Source organism: Camelina sativa, chromosome 6 (genome assembly GCF_000633955.1).
Source record: "Camelina sativa cultivar DH55 chromosome 6, Cs, whole genome shotgun sequence".
NCBI classification, from domain to species: Eukaryota; Viridiplantae; Streptophyta; class Magnoliopsida; order Brassicales; family Brassicaceae; genus Camelina; species Camelina sativa.
This window is the reverse complement of record NC_025690.1, coordinates 9,849,770-9,866,928: the sequence shown is the minus strand read 5'-3', so window position 1 is coordinate 9,866,928 and position 17,159 is coordinate 9,849,770. Positions and strand designations below refer to the sequence as shown.

General features: G+C 34.9%; 4 protein-coding genes across 4 annotated transcripts; 3 read left to right on the top strand and 1 right to left on the bottom strand.

Moving 5' to 3' along the window:
- Positions 232 to 2,027, top strand: LOC104698864 (PRA1 family protein H-like; the record flags this gene model as incomplete). The annotated part of the gene is made up of 4 exons (XM_010414251.2): positions 232 to 683; positions 804 to 940; positions 1,205 to 1,515; positions 1,725 to 2,027. Coding segments are annotated over 3 exons (639 nt in total), but the record flags the coding sequence as incomplete, so codon positions are not given.
- Positions 3,293 to 7,416, top strand: LOC109124537 (P-loop NTPase domain-containing protein LPA1 homolog 2-like). Its single transcript, XM_010516545.2, has 8 exons — positions 3,293 to 3,572; positions 3,679 to 3,830; positions 4,327 to 4,628; positions 5,127 to 5,208; positions 5,365 to 5,757; positions 5,855 to 6,574; positions 6,655 to 6,774; positions 6,876 to 7,416. Exons 2-8 carry the CDS (start codon positions 3,681 to 3,683, stop codon positions 7,236 to 7,238), a joined length of 2,130 nt encoding a protein of 709 aa, XP_010514847.1. The 5' UTR covers positions 3,293 to 3,572; positions 3,679 to 3,680; the 3' UTR covers positions 7,239 to 7,416.
- LOC104698863 (phenylalanine--tRNA ligase alpha subunit, cytoplasmic-like) lies at positions 7,750 to 12,045 on the bottom strand. Its single transcript, XM_010414250.1, has 19 exons — positions 11,893 to 12,045; positions 11,732 to 11,774; positions 10,534 to 10,619; positions 10,360 to 10,449; positions 10,161 to 10,217; positions 10,014 to 10,069; positions 9,826 to 9,921; positions 9,656 to 9,740; positions 9,526 to 9,563; positions 9,390 to 9,428; positions 9,226 to 9,302; positions 9,046 to 9,130; positions 8,865 to 8,961; positions 8,679 to 8,775; positions 8,515 to 8,586; positions 8,365 to 8,431; positions 8,130 to 8,255; positions 7,977 to 8,031; positions 7,750 to 7,871 (listed from the first exon to the last, which is right to left on the bottom strand). Exons 1-19 carry the CDS (start codon positions 12,043 to 12,045, stop codon positions 7,821 to 7,823), a joined length of 1,470 nt encoding a protein of 489 aa, XP_010412552.1. The 3' UTR covers positions 7,750 to 7,820.
- Positions 14,594 to 15,634, top strand: LOC104790761 (cytosolic sulfotransferase 5-like). The gene has a single exon (XM_019246500.1). The coding sequence runs from the start codon at positions 14,947 to 14,949 to the stop codon at positions 15,586 to 15,588; it is 642 nt and encodes a 213-aa protein (XP_019102045.1). The 5' UTR covers positions 14,594 to 14,946; the 3' UTR covers positions 15,589 to 15,634.

Below are 17,159 nucleotides of genomic sequence, written 5' to 3'. Positions count from 1 at the left end.
TTAAGAATCACAAACTCTATAAATATGGTTTTTTTATCATCACCACAAGAAAATCTCAACACAAACTTCACGTGTCTCTGCAAAAATAAGACTATGTGCATTGGCGTCCTTTTGCTCCGTCCTCCATGATTTTTGTTTTAAAAATAAATGAAAAATGGTCCATTAACGAAGAAACATATCTTCAAACGGGACGTTTTTCGTCCGTCGACTTGGCCACGTGGTTGTTTGTGATTGGCTTTCTCTCCTAACCCTCTTTCTCTAAGCGTACCCGATCCTGCTTTCGAATCTTGGTTCCGAGACTCCGGTTATCTCGAGCTCCTCGATCACCGCACATCCGCTGCAGCTGCCGCCGCTTCCTCCTCTGCACCCGTATCAACCTCGGCTGCCGCAACTTCCTCTGCCTCCGATGATGTCGTTTCCTCCATTACCGGTGGTTTCTTTGCTTCTCTCTTGTCTCGGCTCGTCACTGTTTCTTCTCTTCTGACTATCAACCCTTTCTCCAAGCTCTCCGCCGATGACTTTTCCGGAGATACGCCACCGTGGACCACCGGTTTCTTTGGCAATTGCGACTCTTATTCGTTCCCGTCGTCTTCTCAGCAAGCGAGGATGAGAGTTCATGAGAATATCAAACGATTCGCTAGGAATTACGCTACCCTCTTCATCGTCTTCTTCGCTTGTGCACTGTATGGTTCTATTTACTCTTTTAATTGGATAAAGGCTAAACCTTTAGATTTTTAGAGGTTAAAGTATGAATCTTGAAATTGGGTTTGGAATTAAAGTGTTGATTTTTTTTGTGCTTGTAGGTATCAGATGCCACTTGCATTGGTGGGATTGTTAGCAAGCTTAGCACTTTGGGAGCTTTTCAAATACTGTAGTGATAGATGGAAGTTTGATCGTCACCCTTCCATGAGGAAGTTCTCAATCGGTATTGGTCAGTGTGGTGAGTCTTTCGATTGATTTTGTTCCTAGTTGTTTCTAATTGAAGATAGGAACTATGGTGGCAGCATTTGTGGTTCTGCAACTTGTCTACAGTCACAGAATGCTGAAAACGGTTAGATATGAATTTGATTGTTTTGTTTAATCACTTGAGCTTATATTACTCTGATAAGTTTATGCTGCTCACTGTAGTAGTCTAGAGAAACTATCTAGAATGTTTTGAACTGAAACTATCTAGAGATATTGTGTTTTGCGTGTTTTGTTGCAGAAACGAGGAAAATGAGAAATGCGCTTGAACCGTTAAATCAAGAAATTTAATTGGAAGAATGCACAACAATCAATTTCTCCGTTGATGGGAATGTTCATTGTTTTTTGGATGAGAACGCCATTAATCTCGTCTTCTCTTTCTCAAAAATCCAACTCTTGGTCTATCTGCTTCACGCTGAACAGGCTAGCCAAGGTTGCTTTCACTCGGGAGTTTCAAACGGAGGGGTCTCAGTCTTTGGCTTGTGGTCCTATGTTTTCCGGCTACGCGACCACTATCCTACGCCGGATGCTGGCAGAGAGGAGAATTAGCAGGTCTGATTCTGGTCTTACTTCTTTCATTTGCCTGATTCTTGTTTTACTTCTTTTGTCGGTATGAATGTTGAGCCCTATTATATACTTCTGCTTGAATTGGTTCAATCACGCTATGATCATTTCTTATGAGGTTGTATAAAGTCGGAAGCTTTACGTTGATTGATAGATCAAATTTTTGGTTCTTCACCTGACCTGCAACATGTTTCTAGCTTTCAGGTGGAGAGTCAGAGAAAGAAAGAGAAGCTGGATAAGACACTAAAGGGTCTGTGTGTTACTGGGAGGTTGAAAGAAGCTGTTGGGTTATTGTGGCGTAGCGGGTGGTTGCAAGTCCAGCCTGAGACTTATGTTGTGATGTTGAGGACTGTGAGAATAGGCCAGCAGGGGTCAAAGCTACAAAGGCAAAAAGAAACAATGCTCAGTCCACAAACACGAAGAGTCTTGCTGAGTATAAGATAATGAAGATTAATTTTAAAATTTCTATGTGTTGAATAAAATGTTTGTTTTTCTTTTCATGTTTTATGTTTTCTGTTTTTGTTTTTAAGTTGAATAAAATTTCTAAATTTTGAAAATATTATTAATTTATTCGGGGGACCAAATACAAATAGACACCAATGCTCATACTAAAAATAAGAAATTCTCATAATAATATTATTAATCTTGGGGGACCAAAACCAAGTATACACTAATGCCCATGCTCTAATAGACTTGTGCAAGGAATACTCTTGCGAAGGTACGTACATGCACATACTCTTCTCTCGATAGAAGTAAACTCAATATCTTCTTGTTTTTTGGCAATCAAACTCAATATCTTTTTATATTTCGTAATTCATACAAACCTCAAAGTGCATATATATATTCGTAAAAAACAAAATCACAAAACCAAAATTCATGGTGTTTTCTTATTTTTTGGTCATCTGCTCAATTGATTCATAGCTCTTTTCTTCAAAGGAACGATTATCATTGATCCTAATTTTAGGGTATAGATATCGAATCCACTTTTCTAGTTACATACTTCTACGTAGTTAATTCCTGACAAAGACCAATCTTACAAACCAAAAACTATTTAATTATCTATAAACCCCTTTACTTTTATTATCTCTTAAATTTACATACTTAACGTTTTGGATTTTCATTTACATTCTCTAATTTCTAACATATTTGCATCTTGTTTAGGGATATTTATTAAAATAGGGCTTTTGTGTACCAAATATTTGAAATTAAGAAATGTAGCCCGTACCAAAAATACAGTTTTGGCCCTCTCATTTTCTTCTCCTTTCTCCTCATCTTACGATAACCATCTCTCCCCTATCCCAATCTAAACTCTGGCTTCTTCTCCCGACAACAACCATGCTTCTCACCATTATGCTCCATCATCACCATCTTCATCACTTTCAACACTAATTCTTTAGCTTCCAAAACACAAATCGCTCTGTCGTCAATACCATTCAATCCAATGAATTTATGGATTTAATTCCTTTAGATGAAAAAAACTAAATCATAAAGGGATACTATCCAAAGAACCCAAGGGCTCCAGTCACAAACATTTAAAATTTCATTAGATTCTCCTAAATTACATCCTCTATTGAATACTACGTACTACTTCAAAATTAGGTTCCATTTGAGCGACCGACAAAAGAAAAGATATTTGGCAAAATAAGATGGGGAAATTTGATATAAAACAAAATCTAGGGATGTCTTTGTCAAAAAGGTAAGATACTGGGGTTGATTGAGTTCATAAAACAAAAACCAAAAGATATAAAAAGTGTTTTTTTTTTTTTTTGGGTCGAGTCTGTGAAAGAGAGAGAGAGAAGAAGGTATCTTTAAAGAGAGAAGTCGTGAAGGCTCTCTTCTTGAACGATGCGTTGAACAAAGGGAGAAAGAAGGCGAGTGAGACCAACCCAACCTTTTAAAACAATGGCGAAAATATCTTTCCTCTCTTCATATTCTTCTTCTTCTTCTTATCACGATCCTCATTATAAACCCTAATTTTCTCACAGTTTCTTTCCTCTCTAACAACTTCTCCGATCTCCGATACCATTTTTTTTCTCCGGCTAGGGGTAATCGATTGATCTGCATTCTCCGATTTTATCTTCTCTTTGTTTGAATTTTTCTCTGGATTTTGTTTTTGGTTCTGAATTTTTTTTAAAATTTTTTGGTTTGTAGAGATGACGGAGGCGACGAAGGTCTTGTATATAGTGGTGCGTGACGAAGAAGGTGATGATGATGATAATGGAGATGATTCGTTTCGTTATACGCGTCCTGTTTTGCAGAGTACTCTTCAGCTTATGGGATGCAAAGCTCGTCACGCCTTCAAGGTTATTTTCGATTTCGATTTTTTAATTCAATGTTGAGTCTCTTATGTGTATTTTTGATTGTCCCGATTGCGAATTGAGGTTGGATCAGTGATGTGTATAGATCGAGAAAGGAGTTAGAATGATCTTTTACATTTGTTCTTACTTGTCTAATGCTACAATTTTGTATATGTACTTGACTGAGTCTTTTTGTTTATCTCTGATTTCGAAATTTTGTATACTAGTATTGAGCTTGCTGCTGTGAGAATTAAACCCATATTAAATTTCAGGATTAGAGTGGTCTCGATTCAGTTGTATTTTGTAAAATAGCGATTTCCTTTTATGTAAAATCTCTTTTGGTATCCCTGGCATGACTTGTTGTGCATGTGAATGAGTTAATATGTGTTGGAGTTGATGGTCAGGAGAAAGAGTTTGTGGCTATATATATTCATAAGTGACCAGTTTTTCATTCCTTGATGTATTCCTGATAATCTGTATGTGTTTTTTTCTCTGTTGGCAGATCAGCCGTAGGGTGTTTGAGTTAATAAGAAGTGAGGGATCTTGTAGTACCTCACCAGAGCATGGGAAGGAACCTAAATTCGCAAAGGAAAATGGTGGTTCAACTTGTGTAGAAAAACTTAATCGTTTGGTTGCTGATGATGTTGATGTTGACAAGAATAAAAGTAAACCATTTGAGATGTACAAAAGACGGACAACTGTTGTTGTTTCACGAGAAATATTCTTAGATGTTGTGTGTGATGCCCTGGCTGAGTACAAGTATGTTGGTCGCGATCAAAGGGCAGATTTGATTCTGGCATGCAGGTAAAATTTCTTAACTTTTGGAATATATCTTGATAGGTTATGTCAGGAAAAGTGATGGCATATGGAATCTGCATATGTCTTTGGTTTTTGTCATAATTTCTTCTTTTAAATGCATAAAATATATTTATGTGCCTTTCTAAGATATTCTGTAGACTTTTTATGGCTATCTAGGGGATAGGGAGTGTATCTATGATTATGAAATAGTAGCCAGACTGTTTCTATTGAACGACCAGTAAAGAGATGTGATCTTGCACGTAGATCTCTTTTATTGTTGTAAAGTCGTAGCTGGTCATGCTTTTCCTATATATCAACTGTTCTCTCATGCTATGCTCATATTTATCTTCATACTTTCCCATGGACGGCTGTAATTTTATTTGTTATCCATAAAATTTTGCTGTGCATTGGATTTGCTATTTCCCACTTATATATCATGTCCTGACACTGTCGTTTTTCATCTTTTTTACACATTGTTCTACAAACTCTTCTTATCTCTTGCAGAATCCGAGAAAGGAAAGAATCTGTAACTGTGTTACTTTGTGGCACCAGTGGCTGTGGTAAATCTACATTGTCTGCGTTGCTGGTAAGTTTTCATTCCCTCTGTTTGTATGCTTTATATCGACACTAAGAAGCTCTCTTCTTCTTTTCTGATATACATTTTTTCAGAGTGAAAAGTCGTAAGGTGTATCTGGTTTCATTGTGTTCTTAATCAGATGCAATATGTAAATATGTGTTACAGGGTAGCAGGCTGGGGATTACGACTGTGGTATCAACCGACTCTATAAGGCACATGATGCGGAGCTTTGCTGATGAGAAGCAGAATCCTTTGCTGTGGGCTTCAACATACCATGCTGGAGAGTGCCTTGACCCTGTGGCAGTTGCTGAGTCAAAAGCCAAAAGAAAAGCCAAAAAGTTGAAAGGCTCTCGAGGTGTAAACTCCAATACCCTAAAGACGGATGCTGGATCAAACTCAAGCACCAATGATTTGTTAAGTGATAAGCAGATGGCTGTAGAAGGGTATAAGGCACAAAGCGAGATGGTGATTGACAGTCTCGATAGGCTCATTACCACATGGGAAGAGAGGAAAGAATCGATAGTTGTTGAAGGGGTCCACTTAAGCCTTAACTTTGTGGTAAGTCTTATCTGTATCTCAGTACACAATGTGATCATGGCTACTAGTACTAGGTCTTTTAAATCTAACTTTTTCTTTTCTTTTTTCCTTTGTGCAGATGGGACTGATGAAAAAGCACCCTTCGATTGTTCCCTTCATGGTATACATCGCCAACGAGGAGAAACACTTGGAACGGTTTGCAGTCCGAGCCAAGTACATGACCTTGGACCCAGAGAAGAATAAGTATGTAAAATATATACGTAACATCAGAACAATACAGGATTATCTATGTAAACGAGCTGACAAACATCTCGTTCCTAAGATAAACAACACAAATGTTGACAAGAGTGTGGCTACAATTCACGCGACGGTCTTTGGTTGCCTGCGTAGACGTGAAACAGGAGACAAGCTCTACGATATAACCACAAACACCGTTTCTGTTATCGACGACGAGCACAGAAACCAATGTGCAGCCAATTCATTAAGTTCAAAGGGAATGTTTCAGGTGATCCAAAGACAAGGCTCCTCTAGGCGTTTTATGGCTCTTTGCAATACTGATGGTATTGTAGCAAAAACTTGGCCTGTTGGTTCTCTTGATAAGATCAGGAAGCCCGTCGTCGATACTGAGACAGAGGGTAGATCAGAGCATCAGCTACATAAAGTTGAACCAGTGAATCTTCAGTTTGGTCACTTTGGGATCAGCGCATGGCCCAGTGATGGCGCAACTAGCCATGCCGGGAGTGTGGATGAGTCAAGAGCAGATTTAATTGAAACCGGCAGCAGGCATTACTCTTCTTGCTGCAGTTCGCCACGGATATCTGATGGGCCTTCGAAAGAGGTATATCCTACACTAATCAATGTGTAAAGACGTAATTGTTTTGCATTTTGTGAAGGTTGTTTACCATGTCCTCCATGCAGCTGAAGGAGGACCAGTCTGTAAATGGGAGCGATGAAGATGAAGAAGGCGACGATGATTTTCCTGAGCCAGATTCTGATGAAGATCTTAACGATAACAATGACGAACGCAACCGTGACGAGGTAACCAAATCCTGATTCCTTGGGAGATGTTAATTCTATTTATCATGTTTTTAGTGTAGCTTCCCGTTAGTTATAAGACTCTTACATTAATCTTAAACCAGGTTGGATCGGTGGATGAGGAATCGACAAAGTCAGATGAAGAGTACGATGATCTGGCAATGGAAGACAAGAGTTACTGGACAGACAACGAAGAAGAAGAATCTCGAGACACAATCTCCATGGTGTCCGAAAACAACCACAAGGAGACTACAAAGCCAAACAAAGATGACAAATACTCCCAAAACCTCGATCTCTTCCTCAGGACAGCGAACAAGCCATTAACTGAATCCCTTGAGCTCACAAGTGAATACGGGAACAGAATGGGAGTACCCACCTCGGATAAAGCAAAGACGAGGAAACGTTCTCTTAGTATTCCGGCTCTCAGGAAACATTGTTCAATCATAGATGATCAGATTTTGGCTTAATCAGACCGATCCAGTTCATTGAGTGCATCGTGACCTCTTTACCTGTGTTGTTTTGTTTTTGTTTTTGTCCTTTCCGTTTTTTTTTGTGTTTTAACTTTTAAGTAACTTTTAACCCTATCAGTTAGCTTAGGTTTCTAAAACTGATTGAAGTGTTTAAATAAAATTTGCTAATCTTATCCATCTCTGCACCATTTTACTTAATCTATATTGGTTTTTCTGAAACTACTTACCAAAGAATCCTAGTTAATGTTTCTTCTAATCACTAAAATTGATAGTGGTTTTATGTAAAAACTATATTATGTGTTATTTTGGGTACTTACTTTAGATTCGTTAACTTTTGTCTGGTTAAATCATGAGACTGACACTTCCCAGGGGTAGAGCTATAAATTAATTCATGTATCATTTAACTCTGCAAGGTACTTGGCATTAAGCACGATCTTTTATACATACATCAATAACCAAACAAACATAGGAAATGTTAGATTGCATTGTATGTAATTGAAGTCGAGTATGCACAAGAGGTGATAGGAAAAAGACTCAAAGAGGAGACCATTTTGAACCAAGTAGACGATAAAATCTCACTCAGATTCCAATTCGGCAAATCGGATTCCGTTTAATGAGACCGAGATCCACCTGCGACAGAAAACCGAAATGTGGATTTGAGTATGTATGGCAATGGAAAATAAGGGAATGGCTAACTAAAAATGTCGTTAAGAAGAAAAACACCATTGTAGTTACCTTGTGTCCGAACAAATCTCGTATGTTCTCGATACCATATAATGTCATTGTTGGCCTGGTTGGTTTTATGAACACAAATCAAAAGAAAAAAATATATATATCAGCAATGAACACATGAGATGTTGTTTGTGGGTGAAATTCAAAAATCATTACCTTTCAAGCCCAAGACCCCAAGCTATGACTTGGACATCTTCAGGTAGACCCATCGGTCGGAGCATTTCAGGTCTGAACATTCCAGAATTTCCAATCTCCACCCACTTCCCTAACTTTTCATGGTAACTGAAATCCAGTAACAACAGTAACAACAGACAGGGTTATCTCTCGGTAAATTAAGAAAATATCTTAGTCTACACATTATAAATTTATCATAGATTTCATCTGTAGTTACCTGATGATCTCCATACTTGGCTCAGTGTAAGGGTTGTAAGCTGGCTTGAACAGCAGCTTTGTCATACCTAAAAAAAACATAAACGCATGAGATTTTTGTTTCTCTCTCTTGTGTATGAGTACCAAACAGCGAAACTAAGGAAGCGTTTACCTAAGCGTGCGAAGAAATCTTTTAGTACACCAATCAGGTCTCCCAGTGTAAGTCCCCGGTCACATATTAAACCTGATCAAAACATAAGACACCATTAATATGAAAAATTCATAAAAGGTTACCGAACCAACTGAAGCTAATCTAATCAGTAGTACTATATATACCTTCCATTTGATTGAACTCTGCTAGATGGGTCCGATCAACAGCCTCGTTTCTGAACACACGATCAATCGAGAAATACTTCTTCGGGACAAAAGGTTTCTACACACAGATACAAAAATTTAGTAAACAGAACACAGTTATGGAATTGAGAATTGAAACGACTAAGTAAGCTAATAGTCTAGTCAAACCTGTGCTAGTGCATTAAGCATCCTAGAAGAAACAGCTGTTGTGTGAGTTCGGAGAAGGTTCTTGTTTGCTTCTTCTCTCTTCCAATCACAATCATACCTTCAATGCAAAAAGGTCATGTCAATAAGATTACAAAATTAGTTGTAATTAACCAGAAATATACAAGTCATTATTATAATTTACCCTCTTGATCCATATCCATCAGACTCATGAACACGTTTCACCCTCTCAACATAATCTTCTGGAAGTGTTCTTGTCGTACAAGGAGCTACATTGAATCAAAGGAAGTTTTACAAGAGTTAAAGATAGTCATTGGGATGCCATCAAGCAACAGAGACTTAAGTACACTCAAAAGATTCGAACCTTTGAGAAAGAAAGTGTCGTGAGAATCTCGAGCAGGGTGCTGCTGAGGCTGGAACAATGCATCAAAATTCCAGAAGCTACAATTTTACAAGGAAACAGGTTCAGATCAGTACAATAGCAATAACAAGTGTCTCTAATAACATCTACCTAAGCCTTATATATACCTGCTCTCCACAAAGTTATTTGTTGGCATCTCTTCAAACCTGTAATTACCACAGAAAGGCCACCATTAAGATTAACCAGAAATATAGGAATAATGAAAAGAAAAACTACATTATATATTCCAAGAGTCTCACTCACCCCATCTGAACAAATATGTCTTTGAACTGCTTCCTCACCTGAGACAGAGTTTAAGAAGTTTGTTATTAAGTAAAAAAGCCTACACAACAAAAGTGATCATACAATAATTTTGTTGTTGTTGTCAGCTTACCTTGAGAAGAGGGTGAAGAAGACCAGCCTTAACAGGAGCTCCTTTAGCATTGAAGTTATGCTCTTTAAACTCTAACTCTTTCCAGCTGCAGGAGAGTGTACGATACCAATGTTACTGTAATAATTTTAACATATGTACAGTTGAAAAGAGGCAAGGGAAATAGGACAAACTTTTGTAGATTTTCTCGAGTCAAATCGGTTGACACTATCGTTCTCTCGGGAGCATAGTTAGGACCTTTCTTTATGCAACAAAACCCATTCCACTTCCTGGAAACATAGAAAGAATATAAACATCTTGATCAAAATAAAAAAAAATATTCTAAACAAAATACAAAAGATAAAGTAGAGAATCAAATTACACTTCTTTGATGAAATTTCTGCCTTTGAGAAAATTGATACCGTCATTGTCAATAACCTGAGAGGTAGAAGAAAGAGACACTCAATGATAAAGCCAAAAGCAATATATACAAAATTCTCTCTACTTAATTAATGTACATGATACAAACCTTCCCTTGTTGTATCTCTAGAAGCATTCTTTTCACTTTATCTTCTACATGTTGAACCTACAATAAAATATATGGCTCATGAGATGAGAGCTATTGATGTAAGTAGACTACAATAAACCAAACATCTAAACAAAGAGATTAAAGGGAATAAACGAAACATTAAACTTAACAATTTCAGAACAGTTTCTTTAACAATTACCTTCCTCGAGACTTGCTTGTTTTCCAATTCCAACCACTTGTATTCTTTAGCATATTTCCAAGCAAAATCCATCGATTTGCCTAGCTTTTTCTGTAAAATTATCAAGAATTTTTAAGGACGTTTTTTTTTTCTTAATTGCATGATGACTAAGGTTACAAATCCCACTGTGAATACCTTGAGCTCAACCATTGATATGCTACCTTCTTCTGGTACAGCTAAGAAAAGTTGTACCTCCGGTGATCCTTGTGCAGCATACTTCTGTAACATCCGCGAACCGGAATTCCGGTTTGGGATGTGCATCGATCGATGCTGGAGGAGCATCGGTCGATGCTGACTCAATTTCCTGCGTTTTGACTTAAGTTAGGCAAATGGAAAGGAGAAAAACCCTTAAGTCGTTTTTTGTCTCATTAGACGACTTTAGCCATTTTTGAGAGAAAAGAGAAGAGAGAAAGTGTTCTTGAGCGTTCTTGAGGTTTTTGGGAGATTTCAAGCTGTTCCTGTAGAGATCTGTAGCTGGGATCGTTGTAGGAGCTTCTTAGGAACGTTTTCTTCCTGTGTTTGGGTCGGATTCCTTATGTGGCAAAGGTAAGTGCATGACCATGGCTTATCAAGGCTGGAGATTACTCTGATCTGTTTGTTTCTGCGTTGTTAGGCTTGTTAGTATGTTTTTTGAGGCGCTGGGAAGCTTTTTTGTGGCTTGGGATCGTTTCTTGTGGTTGCAGGAACGGAGATCCAGCGAGAAGCTTCAGGGAAAACAATGCTCGCATGAGCATCAGTCGATGCACTATGTGCGTCGGTCGATGCTAGTGCGAGGTCGATGCGATTAGGGTTTCCGCGTGATTTCGAGCATGTGTGGATCGATGCAAGTGGGAGCATCGGTCGATGCAGTTGAACCTTGTGTCGATCGATGCATACCCTGTGTCGGTCGATGTTGGTTTCTGATGGTGTCGGTCGATGCAGAGCCTGGTTTGTTTGTTGATTGTTGTTTGATGGTTAGAGTTTCTCTATTGCTTGTGTGTATAGCCCAGTAGATGAGAGGATTGCCTTACTGAGTGTTTATAAAATACTCATGCATTGCAATTTGTGTTTGTGATGCAGGTAAGGGCAAGGTGTGATCGTGGAATCAAGGCAATGAAGAGGAGGTTGTTAGAGTTGAGCCCTATAATGTTGTTTAGGAATGTTGGTTCTCTGTTTTATGCTGTTTGGATCATTAGTTTATGATTGAATTATTTATTGGTTATTGGTATATGTTTTCTGTTGTTGGTTGTGTTTGTGGTTAGGTGACTAGTGAGTATAGGACTAGTAGTTGTAGTGTTTTTTTTATTATTATTTATTATTAAAAAAAAAAACGGGTCAGATCGTTTCAATTTCTTTCCTTCTTCAGTCAAAACCCATGTCACCACCCTCGTAATTTCCTGTAGAGATAAATACTCAGATTAAAATCTACTTAACCCTGTAAGTTCTCTCCTCTGTCCCCATAGAGACGGATACAAGATCTCTAAGATTACGATAATGCCGAAAGAGAGTACGTACCTGAGCATCGATGTAACGAAAAGCTTGGAGCCTTTTGATGACGTCCTTGACTTGATCATGATCAAGGTTGTGGTCGGAAGAGAATTGACCAGAATCAGGGATCTGCGCATTGTTCTGTAGGAACCCTAGTATCGCTCTCTCTGTTTCTGCCATAATCTCGTATCCTGAAATATTGGATTTCAAGGTAAGGGTAGCCAAAAGACCCTAAAATCGACTTATAAAAGGTTTCTTCTTTGGTGAGAGTTGCGCGACATAACAAAGCCAAAAACGGTGCTGTTTCGTTAAATAGATCAAAGGGAAGAAAACTTTGTTTGTATGAGAAGAGTTTTGATCGGCGGTGCATATTACTCTTTAAATAATTGGGGTTATTGGTTTGAGATTTGAATAGAGTTTTAAAAATTTTAAATGTTATCTAGAATATGTTGTTATTAGATCAAGATTTTAATGTTATTAGTTTGTGATTTGTAAAAAATCATTTAAAATCTTAACATATTTGGGTTATTGGATTTAGACTTTTATAAAATCATTAAAAGTTTTGTGTTATTCAATTAAAACAAAATAATCTAGGATTGTTAATGAGTTCAATTATTATTTTATTGGTTCATGATTTTGGACACTTTCTTTACAAAATAAAGTCATGGAAAATATCATAAAAATACAGAGCTTGTTTGGAAGACTTTACAAAAATTTTGAAAACTAATCAACAAAGCTCTCTAGCAATCTTTAACAATATTTCACTTATTTATTTTTAATGATTTTGTTGAGCTCTTCAAAAATCTTCATAAATTTCAAACTAATATCACCCCCTAATACTCTTTAAAATATTAATTGCTATAAATTAATATATTTTTCAGCTTTTAAGTTGGGCAGTACAATTTTGGATACAATTTGATAAAATAATAAAATAATAATTTTTTTGAAAATCTTTTATAAAAATATGGTCCCATCAATAATATAAATTAATAATTATATAAAATTATCAAAATTTATGGATATATACACACTAATTTTTGTTAGAGTTCATTTCTAATATTTTTACTATATAAAAACTTTGAGTATTTTCTTTAAAATATAGTAATAATAATTATTATTCTATAAAAAGATTAGTTATATTAATTCAATCTTATTTTTACTCTTTCTTTTGAAAAAATTACCAAATTAAGAAAGTCTCTCTATTAATTATTAATTATTAATTTATTGATAAATTAAAACCTCCTTAAATTAATAAATTTTCATGGTCCCAACTTTATTAATTTATAGAGGTTTTAATGTATGTAAAGTTTACATTTTTTTTGGGGTGGAAATATGTAAAGTTTAACATTGTAGACACATGATGAGAAGAGTTTTAATCGCCGATGCATATTACTCTTTACTTAAGTTTGATACTTTGATTAGACAAAAATATATCTTATTAATTGTATAGATATGATCTTGACATGTGTCAATTCTAAAATTATTAAAACATTTAAAAAACTAAAAATTAAAAAGTAAAAGTTATAAACCTAGTTTAAAAAGGAAATCTACTAACTTAAATTTGTTTATTCCTTTTTAAATATTTTAATTTAATTATGTTGTAGTATTTTTAGATTTTAGTTAAGTTATTTAGTTAAATTTGATTTTTATTAGAAATTCGTGATGATTTTAAAATGTTTTTTATATTATTTTGTATTTTTTTTTCTTTAGTTAAGGATATGTAAGATCAATATTTATTCTTTTTAAAAAAATATATATATTTTAATGTTAGTGTATTTTTAAATTATTTCTTATTTTATATTTTATATCTCTAAATTATCTAAGACTCATATATCGTCTTGCTTATAATTTTTTCTTTTTAATTCTTATTATGTCAAATTAACTATCTTTCAATTTCTCAAATTGCAATCATGTTAGTTTTTTATCTACAATTTTTTTGATTAAACAATTTTAGTGAAATATTTTAGTGGTTATACAAACTATCACAAACAAATTTTAGTGGTGAAAAAGAATTATGTCAAAGTGAAAGTATATGAACAAAAATTGGTTTAATTAGTTCACAAAGACTTAGGTGGTGATAAAGAACAAACGTTAACAATAAAATGTTTTTTGATATAAGAATAAACGTTAACAGTAAATGTTTTTTATATATTTATTTTCAGAAAATATATTGCATTTACTAAAAAATACTAATAAATTCTTTTAAAATGACATTTTGAAAATCCTCTCATGGAAACGGGTCATCGAACGGGTCCTAGTACAATATAATAAATTGAATCCTAGTGTTAACATATACTTTGATTAGATGTATATTGATTGGCATAGAAGTTTAGTTCCTACAATATTGGGCTTAAACTGAAACTCGTTAAAACCCAATTTTATTTTAGCTTAATGGCTTCTAATGTTTCACATATACTGTAGTTTTTTAAGTTAGGTTACTTTTGAAATTGTTTTTAAATAAGACTATTAATTTCCACAACCCAAAAGTTGTGGTAGTACGTTTTCATGTTTCTACAGCCGAAAAAGGAAGAAACAGAAATAGGCGGTATACTTGAAAAATATGTACGGTAGATGTGGATTTAGATTTAAATATAATTGTGGAAAGACTCCAAAACTACAACCAACCAAGCCAAAAAAATCCTCGCTACCACAACAAAATCCTATACCAACCACCATGACTGATTAACAAATAAACAAATATTATTGTCTAGGTTCATTATTATTCGCTTTAGAATGGATGAGCAAAAGATTTCGGTGAACTTGAGAAACGATGAGTTAAATGAAGAAACAAAGACTCTCATCTCTTCACTTCCTTCGGACAAAGATTCCAGTGGAAAAGATGTTTGTAAGTACCAAGGATGTTAGTATACTCACCATGCTCTACAAGCTGTCCTCAGATTCCAAAAAAACTTCAAGCCTCAAGACACCGATGTCATTGTTGCTTCGTTCCCTAAATGTGGCACAACTTGGCTTAAAGCACTTACATTCGCACTCCTTCATAGATCAAAATACTCTTCTCTTCATGATCATCATCATCCTCTTCTTTCTGATAACCCGCACGTTCTTGTACCCTATCTTGAGATGAATCTCTATTACTATAGCGAAAAACCGGACCTAACCAACTCCTCATCGTCTCCAAGGCTGTTTTCGACACACATGCCGTTACATGCGCTGCAAGAAGGTCTCAAAAATTCCACTTGTAAAATTGTGTATATGTCCAGGAACGTGAAAGACACTTTGGTTTCATATTGGCACTTCTTCTGTAAGAAACAAATTAACGATGAAGTAATAAGTAGTTTCGAGGATACGTTTGAGTCTTTTTGTAGGGGAGTCAGCCTTTTTGGACCTTTTTGGGATCAAGTCTTAAGCTACTGGAGAGGAAGCTTAGAAGATCCCAATCATGTGCTTTTTATGAAGTATGAGGAGATGAAAGCAGAACCTCATGAGCAGATCAAGAGACTTGCTGAGTTCTTAGGTTGTCCTTTTACGAAGGAAGAAGGAGAGAGTGGATCGATGGATGAGATTGTAGATCTTTGTTCTCTACGTAATCTGAGCAGTTTGGAGATCAACAAGACCGGAAAATTATATAATGGTAGAGATAACAAAACATTTTTCCGTAAAGGAGAAGTCGGTGATTGGAATAATTACTTGACTCCTGGAATGGTGAACAAAATAGACATGATCATTCAAGAGAAACTTCAAAATTCTGGTTTGAAATTCTGAGTATGTTCAGTTCTCCCATGCATTTTTTTAATAAGACTACATAATCAGTGACGAATCTACAACATCTTTTAGTATGGTGCACACCGCACATTATAATAAAAAAAAATTAAAAATTATATAAATATAAAAATAAGTTCTGTAATAAATTTTAAAACTATAAATGAAAGAAATATATTTTTCATTGCTATTTCAATTCCTACTTTATTAAATGTTTTTCTGTCAAAAAAAAATTAGACTATTGTTTAGAAACTGTTGATTATAGGTTACATTAAAAATTGGTATATGAACGAACTATATATTAAATGATAAAATAACATGATTTATAAGTTTTATGACTAAGAAATAATTTTATAAAACTAGAAAAAAATAATTCGTCTAATTAGAGAATTTTTCATATCATAAATTAATCATAAAATAATTACTTAGTATATAGATGTTTGGTGTACCTAGAACTAGGAAAAAACCTAAAACAAAAAAAACTAGATCAATTATGCTCTAATTCTCCTATGGTAAATTTCTAAAATAATTGTAGGACACTTCTATTGCACCTCGCAGACTTTTGTTACCAAAATTACGTGGGTCGTTCTTATTAATTATTTTGAATTGAAATAATTAATAACAACAACATTACGAAGTGTTATTACACCTCGCCTAATGTAATGTATCTCATCTTTACCGATATTGTGCCTTACATCTATTAAATTTTAGTTCTTTTTTCATGGGCTTAAAATAAGTCCATTACATTACTTAGTTATATATAATTATAAAATTAGAAAGCAAAAAAATTGAAAACTCGGTTAGACCGTATTCAGTAATAATTAATGCTGAATTAATGTTATGTCATATTTTAAAAATATGATATTCATTTAAATATTTCTGAACTATTTTTTTGGAAAGTCACAACAAAATATATCATTCAACAGAAAATTTGGACACAAATTTGGGAAATAATAGAAAAATTTGCTATATATCTTTTGTAAACGCACGTGTCATCTCATTGGCTAGTATGACGTGGGGGACCTAACCTCATTTTAGCATTTATAAGTTTAATTTTATATCTTTCTAGCAAGTTCAGGATCAAGTTACAAGTTGTCAAAATCTATTTGATATATTGTTTCCACATTTTGAAATTAATTAATCGAAGTATTATATTATGTGAAGAGTTTTTTTGACTTTGGACTTTAAAATTTGTTCATAAAGTTGACGAAATTTGTCAAAAAAAATAAAACATCTAAAAGAGGGAAAATTGGAAGTAGGTAATGAGAAATATGGTTTAGACTCCGTTAGTCTTTGGCTTTTGAAAGTTACATGAGAACAGAATATGCCTAATACATAACTAGCACAGCCTGGATTTTGTGATAGAGATTGAGACGCATGATCTGTACGGTCATTATAATACTCATAGCTTTTAATTTTCATTTGATAAGAGCTTCTGACTATCTTTTTTTTTTTTTTTAATAATTCAACAAGTTCCCGTCCCACGTATCTATATGACTTAACCAGCATCCATCGTGGTTGTGGGTTCACTTATATATATATATATATATATATATATATATATATATATATAT